We start from the raw sequence: 22,777 nt of genomic DNA, 5'->3' as shown, positions 1-22,777 counted from the left end.
ACCCTTCGTCCTGCTCCTTCCTCCTCCTCCTCCGCCCCAATTCTGCCCTTCATGGCACCCTTCGTCCTGCTCCTTCCTCCTCCTCCTCCGCCCCAATTCTGCCCTTCATGGCACCCTTCGTCCTGCTCCTTCCTCCTCCGCCTTCGCCTCAGTTCTGCCCTTCATGGCACCCTTCATCCTGCTCCCTCCTCCTCCTCCTCCTCCACCCCAATGAAAGGGATGCATGTTCTGGCCTCTGCCCTCCCTCTAACCTAATCCCTCCTCTGAACTTGACTCGATCATGACTGGGGCCAAGTTCATATTTGCTGGAATCCAGTTTTCCTCAAAATATACAGGTAAAACTCTGCTTTCGAAAGACCCGCGCCAAGGGGTATTTGCCCCTCAACGGGTGTGCAAACCTCAAATTCAGGTGTTAAAGAATTGGGGCCAATATGAACTTCCCGCTTTTAATCCGGTTTCTGAACCGGGGTAAAAGGTAGTCTGGATGGCCCCAAAGTTTATCATTCTGTATTACAGAGGCCAGGATCTTTCACTCTCTAGATAATTTATCCTAAAATTCCCATAAGCTTCAGATAGCATGTCCAGTAGTAAGGGCTTCTTGGAATTGTAGTCCAAAAATCTGACAGGCCAAAGATTCTAAATATCTGGCATAACTCCCAGGTGGATGAGATGAATGATAAAGCTCAGTTTTGGAATGAAAATATCATCATTCTGCCTAAGTACAAAGTGTGATCATGCAAATCTGTGTACTACATCCATTATACAGGCAACTCCAAGTAGTACATCTATAATTGTTACTCTGCATGCCACATATCTTTATTAGGTGCCTGGAAATTAATGACATAGATTTTCTTATAGATATTTCTGAAATCAACTGTTGATGTATTCCTACATTTAACCAAACAAATGTCAGCACCCACCTCAATTACAGTATCCCAAATAACAGAGCAATGAAATAACACTAACAAAACTCCTTGTATACTTACAAAACTATATTAAAAGCTTGGATTTATATTACAGAATGCCAAGCTTTTTTGGTATATGGGATAATATAATATTATATTATTGCTGTTCACAATCCTTCAAAAAGTCCTGCATATACCAAAAACTCTTGGGTTTGTGTAATGTATATCCAAGCTTGTTAGTGTTATTCCTTTGCGCTGTTATTTGGGATATTTATAGGGTTGTGATAATTCTCTTCCACAAAACCAGGACAAAGGTATAAAGGACTGGATTGGGTGGATTGTCAACAAAAAACAACTCCCCCACATTTTTAATCAATATTTTACTGCATATTTCAGTAGTTGTTTATTTATGTAGTGCAACCAATTTACATGGTGCTTTACAAGTACAACAATAAAAAACAGTGGGCCTTGTCAATGGCAGGTTCTTGCGAAGGAGGAAACTGAGCAAGGAAAAAGAAACTGAGACATTCTAAAAGCAGCTCAAAAGTAGAAAAAATTGGGATTAATCAGGTTTGCTCCAGCCAAATTAGGACAGTTAGAGGGCATGAAATCATCAGTTACTTTTTTAACCTCATCCTCAAATTTGCTTTACTTGCTGGTATATAGCTAAATGATAGTGGTTTCATGTCCCAAACATTCAGCATATTTGTTTTTATGGGCATTATGCATGTGTGTAAGTAATTTTTTCCTTTGCTAACAATAACATGTTCCCATGCTGAACTCTATACACTTCGTTGTTGTTATCTGCCCTCAAGTCAACTGTGACTCATGACAACCCTGTGGATGAGACACCTCCCAGAACCCCTATCTTCAACTTCTCTGCTTAGTTTCTGTAGGCCCATACCTGTGTCCCCCCTGATTGAGCCCATCCATCTGGTGTATGGTCTTTCTTTCCTTCTACCCTCCACCTTTCCTAGCATTATTGTCTTTTCCAGTGATCCATGCTTTCTCATTATATGGCCAAACTATGTCAGCCTCAATTTGATCATCTTGGCTTTTAATAAGGTCTCTGGCTTGATCTGCTCCAAGACCCATCTGTTTGTCTTTTGGCTGTCTACAGTATCCTAAGTACTCTTCTCCTGCACCACATATGAAATGAGTTGATTTTCCTTCTGTCTGCTTCCTTTACTGTCCAGCTTTTGCATCCATACATGGTGAGGGGAAATATGATGGCTTGGATGATTCTTTTGTGCTCAGTTGTATATCCTTACTGCCCTTCCCATTCCTAATCTTTTTATTTGCAGTCACTATTCCAATCAGTATTTGATCCTAGGTATAGGAATTCTTTATTTTGATTTCGTCGTCATCTAGATTGAATTTATGTATCTCCTTAGTGGTCACAATTTTTGTCTTCTTTATATTCAGCATTAATCCTGCCTTTTCACTTTAATCTTTGACCTTCCTAGTGCAAAGCCTTGATTTGAATAATTTGTACAATTGTACAATTAATTAATTATATAATGTGAAAACAGCCCACTTTGAAAAAATATATATTAGAGGCAAATAAAATTCTGGATACTCAGAAATTTTCAAAGTTACACACATGCACCAGTTCAAGCCATTCTGTCTGACTTTATCTGGAAGAGTAACTGACTCTTTTAGTGTAAAATCTCCAATACAAATTATGCCATACATTTCATCCACAAATACTTTTTGAAACAGTGATGTGACTCCCATCTGTTTGTACTGGATGGGGAAAAACAAACTCAGATTGAATCCAGAGAAAACAGAGGTACTCTTGATAGGTTCCCCTAGCCCGGGCAGGGAAATTTGTCATCCTGTCCTTGATAGGATTAAACTTCCCCTGAAGGATAATAAATAAATAATAAAAATTTTATTTATATACCGCCCTTCTGTAAAACCAGGGCGGTGTACAACAATCATAAAATACATAAAATACAATATACAAGCAACAAAATCCAATAAAAACACTCAAGCCAGCTTGCCACTGCTGACGTGGAGGAGAGGGAGAACTTAGTCGGGGCTTACATCAGGGAATGCTTGTTTAAATAAAAAGGTCTTCAGCCCCTTTTTGAACTGGGCCAGGGAGGTGGCCAAGCGGAGCTCAATGGGCAGATAATTCCAGAGGGTAGGGGAAAAAGTCCTCTTGGAAGTAGAGACTAATCTAGCCCCTGGAACCCTCAACAGCTGCTGCCCAGATGTTCTGAGAGTGCGGGGCGGATTGTATGGGGAGAGGCGGTCCTCGAGGTATCCTGGGCCCAAGCCCAGGATAAAGCACGTAGTTTGGGAGTACTCCTGGATCCATCCCTACATTTATCATCTCAAGAAGATGCGATGGCCAGGAGTGCTTGGTATCAGCTCCGGCTGATTCGCCAATTACGTCCCTGTCTGGACCGGAGGGACCTAGAAAAGGTAGTACATGCGCTGGTAACCTCTTGTTTGGATTTCTGCAATGCACTCTACATGGGGCTACCTTTGTATCAGGTTTGGAAACTGCAGCTGATTCAAAATGCTGCAGCCAGGTTAATTACGGGGACACCGAGGTCCGACCATATAACACCTATTTTAAAATCTTTACACTGGCTGCCTATACGTTTCCAGTCCCAATACAAAGTGTTGGTTATTACCTTTAAAGCCCGAAATGGCTTGGGCCCGGGTTACTTGAGGGAACGCCTCTCCCTACATAATCCTCCCCGCATGCTCAGAACTACAGGAAAATGTTTACTCGACCACCCTAAGGTGAGATTGGTAACAACACAGCAACGTGCATTTTCAGCTGTAGCGCCCTCCTTGTGGAATGCCCTCCCTGAAGATATCTGTCACAGTGGAATTGTGGAAGCCTTCAAGAAGGCTTTAAAGACTTACTTCTTTCAACAAGCCTACCCTCCCAATTCCATCTAAGATTATACCTCCCCTATTGTTTCTGCAGTTTGGTTTTAATAGATTGTGATGTTTTTAACAGTTTTTTATCCGATGCTTTTACTGTCGTTTGAATTTAATTCTATTTTAATATGTATTGTATGATGTAGACTCTTTTTACTGTTTTTACTGTTTGATTAACGACATGTACACCACTTTGATAGTTGGAAAAGCGGTTTATAAATAAACATTTATTATTATTATTATTATTATTATTATTATTATTATTATTATTATTATTATACTATTTAACCACCTATATTCTTAAATACAGTCAGACCTCCATATCAGTGGATTTTTTCATCCATGGATTCAAGCATCCATGGCTTGAAAATATTAAAAAAATACATAAATTCCAGAAAAACAAACCTTGATTTTACAGTTTATACAGTGGACACTATCTCACTATGCCATTGTATCTAATGGGACTTGAGCATCCATGGATTTTGCTATCTGGGGTGTGTGCATGTGTGTGTGTCCTGGAAAAAAACCCACAGCAGATACCAACTATTGTTGGCTAAAGTATTGGGCAGTAAAATCATAAGTATCAGAGCCAAAGCTTAATTTGACTTCAGTTCAGCTAAAGTAGTTGGTTGAAATTGTTATTCAAACTATAATAGGTAACGAAGACTGTGGTTTCTAGTTTAAACATGCACAGAATACATTCATTTCCCATGTGATAACTGAGTTAAACATTGTATCACACCAAATATATGAGTTGTACTTGGGTAGAAGGTATATTATCGATAGTAATAGGGTAAAATAAAATAAATTAGACAAAGATTAAGGTACATACTAAAAATATTTAATGTGGACCATCCCTTACCATTTATGTAAAACCACACTTACATCCTCACAGACTGGTTAAGAATAGTACATCCACCACATGGATGTACTTTCTTACAGAGTGCCTCTGCCCCTAAAATTTTTGTATCAGTAAACACTTTCCCAGTCTTTCTATTGATCCATAGACCAGTTAAAGTCACATCTCCACTCAACAAGTCATGATATATTGGGGAGGGGGATTTCCTTCATCCTTTAGAAGCAGGTTATGTTGTTGTTGTATCTTACAGTTGTTTCTGGCTTATGGTGACCCTAAGGCAAACCTATCATTGGGTATTCTATGCCTAATAAAGGTTGACTGATTGACTGACTATCATTGGGTTTTCTTGGCAAGATCAGTTCAGAGGAGCTTTACCATTGTCTTCCCCTGAGGCTGAGAGCATGTGACTTAGCCAAGGTTGCTCAGTCAGTTTCATGGCCAAGCTGAGAATTGAATCCTGGTCTCCAACACACAAGCCACTATGCCAATTCTGATTCAAATCAACACATAGAAAGAATCCAGAAATTATTTTTAATCAGCACATTAATTAAAGTTTAATGACACCTAATCTTCCCATCCCTTTCCCTCATACAAGACTTCTACAACTGGCAGATAGATAAACTTAAACAAAAATCAAGAGATGTGATGCTTCCTAGTACTAGAAACCTTTGCAGGGATGGGGAGGGACAGTTCTGCTAGTTGAGTTTCTGCCATGTGGACCTAACAGGAATCGAAAACAAGATGGCTTTTTTTGTTGTTGTTAGTTTGCAATGCATATCACGGATGGTCTCCCCCTTTTCTCATGTATGTCTTGGACACTGGCGCTAGTATTCTTAGCTGGATGCAAGTTCAGGACAACCAAACCAAAACAATCCAGTCTTCCCCACTGGCAAAAAAGAACAGCTTGCAGTTGCTGCTCTGCAAGAAAAAAGGAAGGTATCAAGGATTCACTGTCATAGCAGGACTCTTCCATTTCATGAAGGGGGTGGGAGAGAAAGTGGAACGAAAGCCTGGTGTTATACTTTCACCTCTACTACTTCCTTAAGCCATGGCTTGTGAGTGAGTTTGCTGCCACTTGCAAAAAGCTGATTATTTTAGAACAACCTCAAGATGACCAGCTGCACTGAATATATATTCATTCCAGATTCTGCATAGTGATGTCAGATACTTTAAAACTGGGAGATGTATAAACCAAAATTATTAAACATAAAATTGGCCATTGAATTATGGTGTCCCCAGGAGCATTTCATTTATGAAGTTCTTGCCACTGGGACTACTTTACACATCTTCAGGCCACCAAAGTAAATGCTGCTATTTGTTAGGTTTATAGGGCACATTTTTCTTCCAAGGAGTCTAATCTTTTCCTACAGCAGGCTAGTTAATAATATAGATTTTGCATTGCATTTGACTGAACATCTGGAATCAGATTCCACACGTAAATCTAGTATCCTCAAGTGTAATGTTACCCAGAGCATGATGTACTCATTTTGGTGAGTTTTACAAAAGGTGAACATAAGTTGAAATATTTGTTGTTGAACATGGTTTTCTGGATCGAAAACTGCAAACTCACTCCACAAAATGTGGCATATTGTGAAACTGTTAAATGAATATTTGGTTTTGACACACAGCTTTTCCTGGTTTCCTTAATAAAACAAGTTTGAGGTGTTGTGATCTACACATTGTTTTATTTAGAGCAAGCCATGTTTTATGGTACTTTGGAAAACATTCCTTCACATACTAGATTCATGTTTATGGGGCTAGGACTCCACACCTCCCTGTGGCATGTTGCCAATGACAATGCCCTTATCTTAACCTCCCTCCCCCAGTTTCAGGCAGCCTTTTCTTTTCCAAGTAGTCTGTAAATTGAAGAAAATGTGGAAGAGCAATAACATCTATTTTTCTATCTTCATTATTCCAATATAATTTTATGGTATTGTTTTTGAACTCACCTTGGGCTTTTGAAAAAGCTAGTATGAAGCAAGGTGAATCCCTTCCATCCCTACTCTCCTGGCATGTGTTTCCAAGTCAGCAAAAGAGAGGAGTTGATTGCAACCACAATACAGAGGTGGCTAGTAAATCCAGGCAAATTTGTGGATTCTTGCCTGGGAGCTTTGACAGAAGAAGTACTAGTTTGGATTATATTCTTAATAACATTTTGGATTTAATTTTTAGTGCTATCCAGACACGAGTGCTCTTTTATCTTCTGGCAGGAGACAGGAATTAAGAACTTGACCCATTCAAGATTTGGATCATTTCTTAATAAATCATTTCTTAATAAAAGGTATTTTTTCATCCATTGAACCATTAGGCTGGGTAGGGTGGTCAAAATGATGATGATAATCCATCAGGGATTGAATTAACCAGTTGTAATCCAGAAATCTCTTGATAATTTATTCCTTGTTCTCTATTATGCCAGTAATTTGATTAGTTCTTGAAAGTGAAAGGTTAACCAGGGTCAGTGATAGGCTTATTTGTAAACTGCTCCCAGATCTCCTTTAATTTATTGGGCACATTGGGCAGTTTATTGGGCAGATACATCATCTACCTCCTGAGTCTAGGGAAATACAACATCACCGTACTGAAGTCTGCAGTAGCTGTTAGTGTGCTGCTGATACAGCCTATGAACTTTTAAACGAGTAAAGGTCAGACATGCTTAGCATACCTCTTCCTAGCATATAAAAACTCCTCTAAGCTCTGCTTGGGATACCTTTCTAAACATACCATAGGCGTCTGGTATAGTCTCCTGTCAAATCTAGTTTGGCTTTCTTATTTGTGGACTCCTAGTGGCAATATTTCAATCAAATCCTGACTGACTTCAAACCTTTAGACCTCTTGAAAACAGAGCAAATTCTTCTTCAGGCAGGCATCTCATAGTAATACTAAATGTCTAGGACATAGTGTGCCTGGAATTTTTTATTGTACTCTCAAGTCATTTCCAATTATGGCAATCCTAAAATGATTTTTTTTATTTTTGGCATTATTTATTTAAAGGCGTTTGCAATTACCCTTCTCTAAGGCTGTGCCTTCATGGACCAAATAACACTACCTCCCCCTGTCCTCCCAGTGATCAGTCATGATGATGCAGAGCCCAATCCCCTGTTCTGGTGTGAACTGTCTGGCCAGCTCAGCACCAAACCCACCAGTGATATATTCAGGTATTTTATTCCAAGGCTTGGGTCAAGTCTCAAGTCTTTACCTTGAAGTCTCAAGTCGAGTCTCAAGTCCTTGGAAGATACTTTCAAGTTGAGTCTTGAGTCAAGTGTCAAGCCTGGGAGTAAACTTTCAAGAGAAAAAAAGAAGGCAGGGTTCATTTCTCGGAGGGAAACAGCAAATGTGTTAAGCAGTGGGCTTGAGGCAGGGGGTTGAGATCTGCTTGGCAGCCTTGTTACACATCAGAGGAGCCTTCTAAAGCTTTTCTAAAGCAATTCAAAAGCTTTCTAAGGATGCTTTCACCCCAAACCCACTACCTAATGCATTTGCTGTTCCTTCCAAGAAACACTGCCTTTTATTATTTTTGTTGCTTTTAATTCTGAATAAGACGCACAAGTCTAAAACAATCCCTGTTAAGTATGTATCTTATTAGTATAGTAATGCTTTTTATACCTTAAAGTCGGTTATGGTTAGAATGAACAATAGTAATCTTTTGCATTAACTGCATGATTTTATTAACTGTACAATTAAGTTTCTCTTCCCTTATTTATTAATATTACTCAATTATTATTTGGATACAACATATCTATTTGTAAAGTATTCTTGGAAACCAGAAATGGAAAAAGAAATGTAAAACATGCAGTCTTCAAGGCATGTGTCATGGAGTTACGTCCCAACTGAGATTTGCTTCTGGGTGGGATTTTGCTACAATCTAGATATTTCCTTCAGTAGATGAAATGACCCCAGATAAGAGCATTATTATTGGAGTGTTTACTGCTAGTGGATTACTATCCTTTATCAACATACTTGTATAGAATAGTTTCTAGCCATTTGAATGATATTACAATATGTTTGTAATAAGGGCATACAGGCACAGAATATTGTATGTGTAGGTGTGCCTTATACAGGTCAACTTGGCAAGTAGCCAATTGTTTTCTCTTGTTGTTGCAGTTGGGAAGCATTCCTCCATACCTTCTAACTGCCCCTAAAGGGGCAGTTCTGATTAATCTTCTGTTATCCTACTTTTTCAGCTGCTTTTACAATGCCCCAGTTTCTCTCTCCTCCTCCCACTTTCCCCTTTGGCACCAGCTAACGCCAGTTGCTGCATATTGATTTCAAAGTGCAAAACTAGTTTTATCTCAGTTGAGCCCATGGGGGGCAGGGAGAAGAGGGAGGGAATTTTGCCCTTTCCAGTAGGCTCAGGAAAAAGCAAACGGCCACAGACTCATCTATCTTGTGTGTTGTTCCTCGATAATAACTGTTGCCATCTTGACTACAACCTGATGTTACTTGGCCATATGTATCCAGTTTTCATCTATGAGATTATGATTACCCAGTTCCACATAACTTTCACAGTTGTAATTTTTGGCTGTCCAGCAGCTTCTGAGAAATTGCAGGTCTGTTTTTTGTAAATAATCCAGGTTTTAAATTGATAGAACTTTTAAAATGCAGCTTCAAAATAATATATAGATATTATAACTGTTCAGTCCCCTGCATGCTGCTAATAGATGAGTCCCATTGCATTCCATAGGACCTAATCCCTAACAAGTGTGTTTATAATGGAAGCCTTAAGTCTCTTATTTATTTTAAAGTACACATCCTTGACAAATTAACTGAGATAAATTGTGGTATCAACTAATAGTCTTTTGGGGAGAATATTAATGTTTAATCTAAGGCATTATACAGATATTCATGTTTTGAAGGTATTTGTGGAGCATCGATGGCTAGAAATGCAGACAAGAAGGCCTTATATATCAGAACCCTGGCTGATAAATGTTATCTTTAGTTGGTAGATTATATGTAGTTGTGTACAGAGAAAAAAGTATGGGTATAGGTCTGGCATCTGACAAAGGGGGCTCTAACCAACTAAAAGTTTTGATCGCTGTAAAACCCAAGCCAGCAATTGTGTGAAAGGTATGCAAAATGTAAATAGAAACTATGCTGTCCTCTGCTTTAATCCTTTTATTCTTGTATCATTGTAATGAAATTTTCCTTTCTAATTAAGTTAAGAGGTGCAAAGGAAGTGGTGACTGATCTGGATTAATGCGAGGATTAAAGCTCACCTATTCCTCCCTCCCCATAAACTCATAGTCTTAATTGCAACCCTATATCTGTTATTAAGTAAACAAACATTTATTAATGGTATGAAAAGTATTGTGTATAGTTTAAGCATGCATATGAATAGTGTTATGTGTAGTTTAAGCACGGGTGGCATGCAATGCCATTTTACTTGGCATGGGTCAGTGAGGAGGAGGAACAGGCATGCATGTGCCCGTTGCTCCTCCCTGCCATTTCCCAGCCTTCAGCTGTATCTCCAAGACAGCTGGAAGCCTGAAAATGGTGTTTCGGAGAAGGAGCCACAGGCGCACACTTCTGGCTCCTCTCCCAGCCTTCAGCCATCTCTCAGAGAGAGCTGGAGGTTGGGAAAAGGGCAGGGAGAGGAGGAGCCACCAGCACGTGCCGCTGGTTCCTCCTTCCTTACCTTTCCCAGCCTTCAGCTGTCCCTCAGAGAGAGTTGGGGGCCAGGAAAATGGCAGGGGGGAGGTGCCAACGGCACATGCCACTTCCCCCTCCTCTCTGCCTTCTCCCAACCTTTAGCTGTCTGTCACAGACAGTTGGAGGTCAGGAAAAGGGCGGGGGAGGATCTGGTACTACCCAGTGCTGGAAAAAAAATAATTTGAGCATGCAACCCTCAAAAGGTTCACCATCACTGGTTTACAACATGCTATTAAACTTCTTGCTACAGCAGTTGAATAGTTCTAATACTTATAAATTTGTCTTTGCACAGCTTGAATTATTAAACTCTTAACAGAACCAAGGCACTGTATGTCTCTCTTGGGGATATGTACTGTCCATACACATTAATCTGTACCAATAGATATTCTTCCAGTTTAAAACATCATCATCACATTTTCAGCCTTTTGTCTACCTGTTCACTCCCCCTTCTATCCCAAACATTGCTTTGGAAATGTTATTGAAAAGTCAACTTTTTACAATTTTACTTCCAAAAATCTGTTTATGTTAAAAATAGTTGCAGTCCTAAAGTCATGATTCACTCATGATTTAGAATACTGGATGGAGTGGGATTTGTGGTGATGTAACAATTTCCAGTCTGCTTTCCAATAAATATTCTAAAAGTCCAGATACTTTACAGCTTTATTATCCCGTTAATATAAGCTTGCCATTTTCTTGGTCTGCTTACATACCGTAGGATACTGTTGTCCTTACACAAATTGCTTATAGCCTGGTCTGAAAATTGGGATGACTTCTTTGCTTGTGACACTGACTGAACATCAAGGCAGACTCTGCATAGCAACCTATTTGTGACATTGTGACAGTACTGTTATAATTCTATACTAAGTGTTTCATGTTTGGTGTGTCATGTCTCAGGTGTTTAGATAGTGTTCTGGACTGGAAAAGCCTGTAGAACAAACACTGACATTCTGAGCTGACCAGACATAACCCTGCTGAGTTTGTGAGGCCTTACATCCTGGAGCTGGCCAGACTTGACACAACTGAACTTGGTGCCCCCATGACTATGACACTCTTGGCACCTCCTGAGCCTGGTCCTGGCATTGCTGTTCTCCAGGTGCTGTATGATACAGGGGATAGCATACCAGTACCTGCAGCATGCCTGGCAATAATTCCTGAAGAGGCACTGAAATGCCAGGCATCAGTTGTCTCTTTAAGGCTTCCTACTCTGAGGAAAGGGGTGAAGTATAATGGGAATAGTCCTGGTCAGGAATCTGAGGGGAGAAACAGACGGTCAAAATAAGCAAGTTTCCATCTGGTTTCCAGGTGGAGGATTTAGATGATAAAAGCCCTGAAGCCAACTGGAAACTGGTCTCAAGCCACCTACAGGAAGAAAAGTTGGACTAAAAAGGAGCTGGATTTTTCCACTTCTTCCCAGAAAATGTGCACCTTTATTCATAAGTTTCAGGGCAATGCCATAAGAGCAGCTCTAAAGGGGTGCTCTATCCTAAACCTAACCCTAACTGTGCACATAAACACTCCATTGCAGGAGTGCATTTAGAAGGGATGGAACTACTGTACCCAAGCAGTGGGGATGACAATACCCCAAAGAGAAAGCATGACACATGTCATGGTGATAAATAAAACATACACAAACCAGACAGTCAAAGAGGGGGCATGGGGTGAAGGGGCTGTAAAGGGGGGCATGATTGTTCCTTGCTGGTGTCTGCATGGGCACACCTCTGCTCCAATGCCCTGTCCTGGTGGAGTGCTGCACATGAGACTGTGTGCAGGCTCACAGGGATTGCCATCGGTGTGCTCCTGTGGCTATGAGCAGGGATGATGGGGGCAACAATAAAAAAGTAGCCAGTAGCATGGCTTGAAGCCACTCTGTGTGGTCATGACATGTGCACTCCAGTCACCTTGGGAGCCAATGGTGTGGCTGGTGGGGACTCAGATCACTTTCGGAAAAGGCAGCTTCAAGCTGCTTTTTCCTGCCCATCTGTTTTGCCCCTAAGAGTCCTCAGTTCAGTTCTAGCCATTGGGTTCTTATTATTCATCTGAACGTACTAATAATATAACAAGTTTTAGGATGGCCTGTTGGTCAGTTTCAAAGATGATTTACAGTATCTTGCAGAAGTATTGAGCCCCACTTTAACTTTTACACATTTTGTTGTGTTGGAAGCTATACATCCTGGAACTGAAAATGATTTGATTGGAATCATTACCACTCATGCACATGATATATAACATTGTGAAAGTGCAAAATAGTTCTATTGTGACAAAAAATAGGTAAACAAACACAAATGGGTACTTGTGGGTTGCAAAATTATTCACTCCTTTCCCTATGGCATGCCTAAATAAGCTTAGTAGCTAAACATGAATCAAAAGTGTGATGTGGCAGCCAAAATCAACTAACTGCATCAACAGGAGTATAGTGGCCAATTTGAAAGAAATAATAATACCACTGTATTCTGCTTTAGTCAGACTTCACTTGGAATTTGTGTCCACTTCCAGGCACTATAGTTCATGGACACTGACAAGCTACAACTTGTGTGGAGGAGGGCAACCAAAATTTTCAAAGGTTTGGAAATCAAGCCATACTTAGAACATTTTAGGGAGCAGAGTATATTTTGCTAGGAGAGAGAAATATAAGAGGTGATATGACAGCTCTCTTTAAATCTGTGAAGTCATGTAGAAGGTGGAGCAAACTTGCTTTCTGCTGCTCCAGAGACTAGAACACAAGCCAAAAGATTCAAATTACAATAAAAAAGATTGAAACCTAAGTATCAGGAACAGCCTTTTGGGAATAAGAGCAGTTGGACCATGGAAAATGTTGCCCTGGACAGTGATAGGCTTACCTTAGGAGGCTTTTGAACAGTGGCAGGATGGTCATCTCTCAGGCATTTTTTGGCAGCGTGTTGGACTATTTGGGCCCCTCCAAGTGTGAATTCTTATGGAACCAACAAGTGCCACAGTACTTTTTGTTTACTTTTTGCCACAATAAAATTGTATTGCATCTTCCATTCCTATTTCAGGTTATAACACGAGAAAACGTGGAAAAGTCAAAAGGGGCAAGTACTTCTGCAAGCCACTGTAAATAATTAATAGTGTGGATTGTAAATTTAATCTTCTATAACACTTTTGACCTCTAATTGAAATATAAGGTTCAATGTAACATGTAGATAAAACAGGAACTTGCTTTGGTTTCTTTAAATTGCAAACACAGATTTTTAGCTATGGCATGAGAGTATTAAGAAGAAGTCTTAAACTGAGGACTGTAACTTTTTTTTGGTGTTATGCAGTTTGTCTGAGTTTGTACCTAGCCATTTAGGAAAACTCGGGTTTTCTTGCTTCTGTATTTGCATCAATTATTAATACATTTTTCTGTGCAGATTTCTTTTGACACTGTCCTTGGAAATATTGTACCCTTATCAAATTGAAGCTCTTCTGCTTGGAGTATATTTCACTTGATTTCAGTGGAATGTACATATTTAATTTATCTGATTGACCTATAACTAGGTTATATAAAAGAGTACTTTCACCCCAGTGATCATCATGCCTGTATACTGAAACTTGTTTCATAGGCCTGCCCACCCATTAGATCAAATAGTTTATTGAGCACATGGGACAAAGGCTTAACTGTGATACCTATTTGGGTTTGGAATGCCCTCACAGCTGCAAATTCATATACCATTCTTTCATTTAAACAAGCCTTCAAAACTTTTTAAAGCTGCTTTTTACTAACCTGTGAATTGTTTATGGATTTAAGCTAGGAACACTTGTCTACAGCTATTTTTCCTAGAAGGAAAGATGGTGTTTAAAGTTTTAAAACACACACACACCTTTGGTATTACATGCATGTTGTTCTCTTGTCTCTTACTATTATTATAATGAATATCATTGTGGGAGGACATGGCCAAGTGGCCTAGAAAGTATCTTAAATAAATAATATTAACATTGGCTTCCAACAAAGTTATAAATTACCTGTATCTGACATCCCCCCCCCCCAAAAAAAACAGGTTAGACAATATTAGACTCCAGCTTTACTGGTGTGATGCAACCCTTCCCCCTTATTTTTATAGGTATTCAATTGTGAAGCAGATAACAAGATTTGATTAAAGAAGAGAACTATTTTGAGCATGAAAGGTTCTATAGCACTGTCATGCTTCCACAAATAAAATGACATTTGCTACCTTGTCAGTAAACACTTTTACATTGGCCTGTTACGGACTGCCAAAATAAAGCTGCTTCGGGTCTCTTTGGAGGTATGCTATTTAAATGATGCATGGATCCTAAGAATCCCAAAGCTGCACCAAAGCTGCACTCCAGTGCTTAGGAATGGAGTGTGGCTTTGGAGCGACCTCCGGACTCTTAGGACCCACGCATCATTTAAATAGCATACCTCCAAAGAGACCTGAAGCAGCTTTATTTTGGCAGTCTGTAACAGGCCCTAGTAACACTGAAGAGCAGAAACAGCATATAAAACCTAGTACGTTAGAGGTGTAGTGTGCATATAGCTTGAGCTCTAATTTAAAACTGAACATCCACTAGTCCCAGTGTTGAGAAATATGTTGAAAATAAATAGAGGGATAGAGTGAGGGATTAATGCTATTTCTTGAATACAAGTTATTAATTTTTTTGAAAATAACATGTTCTCTGCTATAGTAAGGATATAAAAGATTTTGAGCACTAACCTGGAGGTTTTGTCCAACAGATAAAAATGCATCATTGTCTAAAGCAAGTTCTTGAAGTGTTTGCAAGTGAGGGCATACAAACAATCATGGGTAGACTTCCGGCTTGAAAATCTACTCATTTCTTTTTTCTTTTTTTGCTCACACTTTGACAACCACCAGTTCAGAACAGGTATTAAATAGTGGCTCAAGAGGGATGCTAGACACTAAAAATTAAGTACCAGGAAGTTTCTCAGGCCAGGAGTTTGTCATTAGTACGAGAAATGTGCTGAAGAATCCTTTCATGTGAAAATCCATTCTTGGTTTTCCTTCAAGCATTCTTTTTTTTTAGTAAACATATGGGGCAGTGGGGAATGGAGGCTTTTTTACTTATTGCTACTATCAAACAACTGAGAATCAGGCACCCTTGCAAACTGCACAGAAATCTAAAAGTAGATTACAATCTGTCTTCTGCTCACCCTGGACTCAATGTCAAACACTTTAAAGGCATCTGTTTTCAACATTTCTAGTTCTATAATTCATCTTTAACCCAAAATGCAGCATTGGTTCATTTGAAATGTAGTATGTACTGTTATTACTATTATGACTAAGATCCTGAATTATATTTGCAGGCGGGTTACACACTGCCGTTTAGTACGCGCTCCGCGCGTCCCAGAGTTAAGAAGGGGCGTGCTAGGGTTAGGAACGTTCTCACCTTCCTAACCGCCCCTCTCCCTAGGACGCGCAGAGCACGTACTAAATGGCAGCGCCAGTCCACATGGGCGCTGCCATATTTACATCTTGGACGCACAGCGTCCCAACGTGGCACAGCGGAAGTGATGCCATGAGTGCGCACCTCACGCCTCGTGGCGCCACTTCCGGGGGCCAAAAAGGAGCACCATTTCTGTGCTCCTTTTTAGCTGCGCCGGGAACCCTCACGGTCTGGCCACTGGGGCTTCTCAGTGCAGCTAATGGAGCTGGTGCCAGACCACCCACTTTTGGGTGGTCTGTAACGTGCAGTAGTTCCATTCTCACAGCTATGAATAACCTAAGGAATGAAACCCTGAAATCCATCTTAAACTCTAGGGAGCTGCTGCGAGCAATGAAGGTCTGTGGTTCAGTCAACTGGGTGCAACTGGTGTCCCCCTGCCTCCCAGCTACGGTGTGACAAGCAAGATTGTTGCTTCTTTTCATTGCACAACAGACAGCTCAGGGGCAGGAGGGCACTGGCCACACATTGCCCCAAAGTGCCCCAGTCAACCATGCTACAGATATCCATTCCTTGGAGATTTGTTTTGTTTTCAAGGGGCATTTATTATTGTGGTGATAGTGCTGCAATCATGAATAACTGAATACAGAACATTTATGGATCCATAACTATGTTATGAATCTGTAACTGTAATGCAGGGTGCCAGTCATTATTATCATATTTATTTATATATCACCTTTTCCCCAAAATTGGAACTCAGTACAAAACAGCTAAAAGCATACAAAAAGTGAACATTAACAGTATTAACAGTAGCTCTATCTATTTCTATATAGATCAATCCTTTCTTTTCCATGACATGGTTATAATTTACTAGTGTGATCTACCCCTGAGTAGGGTCACAAGTCTGCATGCTGCGTAGTCTAAACTGAAGGCTAGTTTCATCAGACAAATTACATTTTTTAAAAATGAATTTAGATTGGGCTGTTGGCTTGAGGCTGTTATGTCAAGGCAACTGACATAAATGTGCTGATAGAAAAACACCTGGAATGTCAAAGTAGTTTCCTTATATTTTGGATTCATGGTTTTTCTAAAATCCCAAATGAGACAAGAAACATACATGAAAAATTGAAAGGGTAAAGAAAATTGCTGCTATTACAGCTATTTAGCAGAATTTTAATGAGCACAGAAATTTCTGATTCTTTTATAAGAAAATGATATGTTAACTCAAACAGCATAACAAAAATTCACACTGCAGGCAGCCAGATAACTTAAAAAACAACAACAGCAACCCTACATCTCAAAAGTTGCAAGATTTACACATATTTTCCATATTCTGTTATTATAAACAGGCTTTAGTTCTGCATACTGCATATGGAGCATGAGCACTTTAGTGTACTTTAACACCTATATATTTTTTACATCTTCACATCTTACATTAATATGGAGACATTTAATTCCTTTTGCTATGGTAGATCTTAATCTAGTTGTTACTTCCAATTAGAGTTGACACAATGAATAAATGGGAATTTAGTAAATCAGTATTTATGTAAGTTTTGTAGATTGAATAGGTTTACTTTGGACAGTGAAAAAAAAAGATGAAAACCATCTCATTTGAAATGTGGCGCTGGAGAGTTCTGTGGATACCATGGACTGTCAGAAAGAAAAATAAATGGATCCTAGAGCAAATCAAGCCTGATATAGCTGACACAAAGCACATTATAGTTTAGCTCTACGTAGGCAAGAGAGAAAACAAAGAAGTATACTGCCTTTAGAGAGGCTACTGTTGTACCAAGAAAGCTCATGCATGCTGTAATTTGACACTGAAATGTATTGTTGTAGGTCTGTAGAAGCATACGATTTTCACTATCTACCATAATGCTGTCAGAATCATACAGAATACATAAGTATAATGTAACAGTATAAATAGTTACTTTGGCCTTGAACAGAGTTCCTAAACAATGACAAATAAACTTGCAGAAGTGGTAAAACTGTTGTTAGGTTGGAAGAAGTCTAGTTATTTTCTAACTCTTTTCATGTATCTTGATAAACTTCTCAAGTCATATTATGTGGATATTTAGAATGCAAAACTGGTTTCATACCCACAGGATTGAAGGAACAATTATATAAATGATGTTAACGGAAAAAAGCATAGTTTGGGGAATATGCTTTATATATTCATATTGTAGAGTAAACATAACTATTGTGAATTTTGAATTTGTCAGACTGAAATTTTTAAAATGTGGAACTCTATATTTAGAGATCTGTGTGTTGTACAGTATGCTCATACTAACAAACTCAGCACTTTAAATGTACATTTTCAGCAAACAAACTTCTCTTTTACTTTACAGGGCCTGGCTTTCACCTTGGAAGAGAGACAACAGCTGAATATTAGTGGACTACTACCTCCCTGCTTTCTCAGTCAAGAAGTACAGGTTTTAAGGGTTTTAACAAACTTTGAAAGACAAACATCTGACTTGGACAGGTAAAATCTTTGAGTGTCTTGCCAAGCTATTTCTTTCAGATGCTTCAACATTCTAAAAAAATTACTTTGGAGGAAAATACGACAGAAGCCAAAATTCAGGCTACATCTACATTACAGAATTACTGCGGTTTGATACTGCTTTAAGTGCTGTTCAATGCTAAGAAATTCTTTGATTTGTAGTTCTGTGAGATATTTAGCCTTCTCTGCCAGGGAGGTCTGATGCCACAACAAACAAACTACAAATCTCAAGATTCCATAGTATTGCTCCATGAGAGTTGAAGTGGTGTCAAACTGCATTAATTCTGCAGTGTGGTAATAGCCTCATTTAGTTACAAATCCCTTCCTGTTGAGTAAGGATGTTTTCATATATTTTACTCATGTATGGAATTCCAACTCAGAAAGAAGGTATTCTCGTACAGATGGGACCACCACCAACAGTTTTATCTTAATCTGGACTAGTGCAATTTGATGCAGTTTGAACTAGAAATACATGCAGAGCCAATAACCCAAGCATATGATCTTATCTATAGAATGCATATCAAATCATTAAATTTGTAACTAAGGATAGATGAATCAGTCTATATCTGGATGGCACGGTTCCTCCTTCTAATATATAAAGTATGGATTTACAAATAATTTCTCTTAGGAATAGAAAATTCAAAGATTGAAAAAGGAACAAGCTTTCTTAGTCCAGATTTGGCAGATAGGGGACCTTTACACTTTACACAAGTGAAAAGTTATGAAGGTTTATCACAATGACATGTTGACCAACCTGCAAAGCTTGGCTTAATTCCATTCAGGATATATAAGAGCAGGGTTGTTTTTTTAACAGTTTCAGTGTCTTTAAATATCCTTCTCTTTGAGCACTGATCAGAGATAACAGCTGAAAAAGCTTGCAGGTTGAATGGAGAAATCTTAATAGGCTGTTCCCAGTGTATAGGCAGGAGGCTCTCTATCTGTGCTTTAAAAATAGATTGGACCCACACAATATTCTGTTCTTGGTTTTACTTTGTATTATCTGCATTAACAGATAATTAACATCCAGCTGTGAATTGATACCTGCTGGTTGCACAAAACTCCTTTCTCATATGAGGAAAGATGCCTGGGTGTTATGTGGTACTTATTCAATGGCAAATAGGTATATTTGTGACAGTTCACTTGAGCTCACAGTTTTTAGCCATCTGTTTTCTGTTTCTACACGCTTCTTTAAATGGGAAAGAAGCCAATGCATCCATTGTGCCTATTAAGTGTTTTAGGTTTCAATTGCAGTACTTTAAATTAAGATTTTTTAAAATGCATTATCCTGGTATGGATGTGATGAATGAAGTAGATAGGCAAGGTGAAGTCGAAGGCTTTCATGGTGAAGTCAAAGGCTTTCAAAAAACGATAGATAGGCAAGATTAGTTAAAAGAAGCCTTTGGTTTCTGAACAGTACAGTTGTAAAGTCATTATTTGGCCAACATAACTAACATTCTTGGATATTCAGTTCAAAACCACAATGCTCACAGAAGTAGAATGCATACATGATTTATATTATATTAATTGCAAGTTGGTTGACATTATGTATGACCTGTGGAATTTGATTTGCAAATCACAATGACAAGTGTCTTCATGTTAACTGAGTAATTATGACAACATATAAATCATGTGTGCATTTTGGTGCTGAACTGAGCATCCAAGAATGTTTTCCAGACAAATCTGACACTAGAAATGGCAATACTCAAACAACAATTGCAAGACATTTCAGTTTTTTCCTAGATATACAGTAAGGAATTTACAGGTCTCAATCCTTGAACAAGGAAACTACAAAGGAAGACTAAGAATAGAAAAAGCTGGATTTAATTAAATTCACAATTTCCAGTTCATTAGCATTGGTATGGCACTGGTATGAACAAAGACAATAGCTTCATGGCACACTACAAATATTAATACTAGAATCCTCTGCACATATAACAAAAAGAATATTCTCATAGAGAGTTATGAACCTTGGGAAACTGACATTTGGTAAGTAGATTTACTGCTTTCACACATCAACACCAACTGACCAATGTAAAGATCTGGAAGGCCCATATCACCTCATTCAATCCTTTAAAAAATTAGGGCAAGAAACATGATTTGTATCTTTCTGGATCCTGTTACTTTGTGTCCCATTCCCACAACTGTATAAATATGCTTTATATCGGAGGCCTTACTCAGTAGTGCATTTGAAGATGTGGATTGATATCTATGCTAATCTAAAATCATTTAGTTTTAAAGGAGTTGCCACATTTCTTTTTTTTTAACCTTCTTGTTATGCTGTAAAAGACTAACAGCTTAACAGAGCTATTTTTATTTAAATTATGCAGTTCTACAGCACAATGGACTATTTGAAGAATTTGCTATTGGGGGGAGGGGGGAAGAGAGCAACATGACAGGGAGAGAAAGCAAGAGATGCTCCAAAAACATGTCCAGAAATGTTTTATGTTAATGAACACTGAATTTTTGTGCAAAATCAATTGCTGTGAATGCTAGCTAATTGTATAATAATTAAATTTAAATATTAGTAATTCTTTTAATAAGCAATGGAACTGCTCCATATTCAGATTTAAAAATTCAGTATGAGATTACCCTTGTATTTTTTTTTTTTGTCAGACACTATCAAAATTATTTCTTGAGGTATAACAATTGCTACAGTAATATGTCTGTAGTCTACATTGCTAATACAAACAAGTTAAATAAAGATGGGAAAATCTGTCCCCTGTCTGGCCAAGTACATGTTACATTGAAAATGCCACAGTCACGATAGATGCAATAGCAAACTGTGTGGCAGCCATCAAATGTAGTTTGGCCCTGAATTCCCAAATATAAATGCCATTATTATTATTATTAACCTTTATTGCCTCAGATGTTGCTGTCAAATAACCACAGTACAACAGGTTGGAAGAAAGGCCACAACTTTATTTGCAAACAATTGGTAGGGTTGGCACAAAGCATAAGGTCAGGATCTGTGAAATAAAACAACCTGATGTTGTCTGATTATCCAGACCTGGCACCCACCAGGTGCTTGGGATGACCTAAGGGCTAAGGAACACAACTTGACCGCAAACATTGTCTTGCGTTCACAAATTCACTAAGCCCCTAGTCAACGGGAGGCGCTCCCGCGTTCTGGCCCCCGCAATGGCCAAACGCCTGCCCTATTCGCCCCCGGGTACCTATTGACTCCCAAACCAGAGCTCCATAGCCCTGGTACAACAACGTGCAGATCCTGGCCTATGCTACCACCAAAGTTGTGACGAAAAAACACCCACAAAACAGCGGTGGGCGGGCGGGAGAAGCTCAAAGTCTTTCTCCCTTCCTCAGCTTGGCTCCGCTCTGCTCGAAGCCAAGTGCCAACTGAGGACTGGGGCCGGCAACGTGGCCTAAAATAGGCCTAGGCCCCGCCCATATTGCATGCTGTGCGGAGCCCCTCCTCCAAGGCCACCCAACCAATGGGCAACCCTGGAGGACTGGAAGCTCCGCACCAACGAGCCCGGCTCCCAGAGCATTGTGGAGCGATGGGACCACCCCATCCGCTCCATGCACCAATAGGGAGCCGGAGCAGTTCCAGCTGCTTCTAGCGGCAAAACGGTCTGCCCGCCGAGTTGGGCGACCATTTTTTTATAAAGCGCTGTAAATTTACACAGTGCTGTACATACAGTCTTTTTAATTAGACGGTTCCCTGCCATCAGATTGTAAGTCTGAGGGCAGGGAACGGTCTAATTAAAAAGACTGTATGTACAGCGCTGTGTAAATTTACAGCGCTTTATAAATAAAGGTTAATAATAATAATAATGGCATTTGTATTTGGGAATTCAGGGCCAAACTACATTTGATGGCTGCCACACAGTTTGCTATTGCATGGTTGATCTCCCAGAAACAGTTGGAACAGAGAAGAGGGAATTGATTGGGACTGTGGTATACATTGGGGAGGCTTTCAATCCTTGGCTCTGCCAAAGTTCTAGTCAGAATGCCCTCCTCCCAAATGATACTAGTTTTCTTTTATTGTGAAAGCAGGTAAGGGAAAATTGATTGTGACTGGGACCGTATTGGGACTAAAATGTAAATCTCCCCATGGCATTGTCTTGATCCCCTTCTTCTCTCTATGTCAGCTGTTAAGGCAATTTAAGAATGAGCCAGCCAAGGGCCAACCACCGTGATGAACATCATGCCTTTTTTGGCCATGAGAATGTGCACCTAGGGTGGCATCAGCCAGAATGATTCTATGGGTCCTTCACAGAATTGGCTAGGAAGAAGAGTCTGTCATCCTCAATTGTACAATCACGTTGTTGACTAATTCTGGTACCAGACAGATAGAATCAGTGCATAGCAAACTTTCTTCTTGACCTGACTCTGTTTGTCTGGTACCAGATGGCCAGAAAAGGCATGATGCTCATCACGGGGGTTTGTCCTTGGCTGATTCATTCTTAATTTGACTTAATAGCTAGGTGTCACTTCCTAGGGTAGGGGCAGTGGGGAAAGGAAAGACAAACCACCACATTTTGGTGGTACTTTGACTAGTTGTTACGCATTTTTAAACCAAAGTTTTTCTTCAGGGGGTGGGGGGGGGGGGGGGGTTCTCCAGGGACACTTGGGGTATGCAAAATG

General features: G+C 39.5%; 1 protein-coding gene across 1 annotated transcript in view; it reads left to right on the top strand.

The window, feature by feature from the left end:
* The window catches only part of LOC121917458 (NADP-dependent malic enzyme-like), a gene marked incomplete at its 3' end in the record, with an annotated part of 127,408 nt that overhangs the window by 15,179 nt on the left and 89,452 nt on the right, over positions 1-22,777 (top strand). The window contains exon 2 of the mRNA XM_042443439.1: positions 18,021-18,154. Coding sequence (XP_042299373.1) covers positions 18,021-18,154 — 134 coding nt within the window. The remainder of the gene's footprint in view (positions 1-18,020; positions 18,155-22,777) is intronic.

The sequence above is a fragment of the Sceloporus undulatus genome, unplaced genomic scaffold (genome assembly GCF_019175285.1).
Source record: "Sceloporus undulatus isolate JIND9_A2432 ecotype Alabama unplaced genomic scaffold, SceUnd_v1.1 scaffold_19, whole genome shotgun sequence".
NCBI classification, from domain to species: domain Eukaryota; kingdom Metazoa; phylum Chordata; class Lepidosauria; order Squamata; family Phrynosomatidae; genus Sceloporus; species Sceloporus undulatus.
This window is presented reverse-complemented; position numbering and strand designations above follow the sequence as displayed.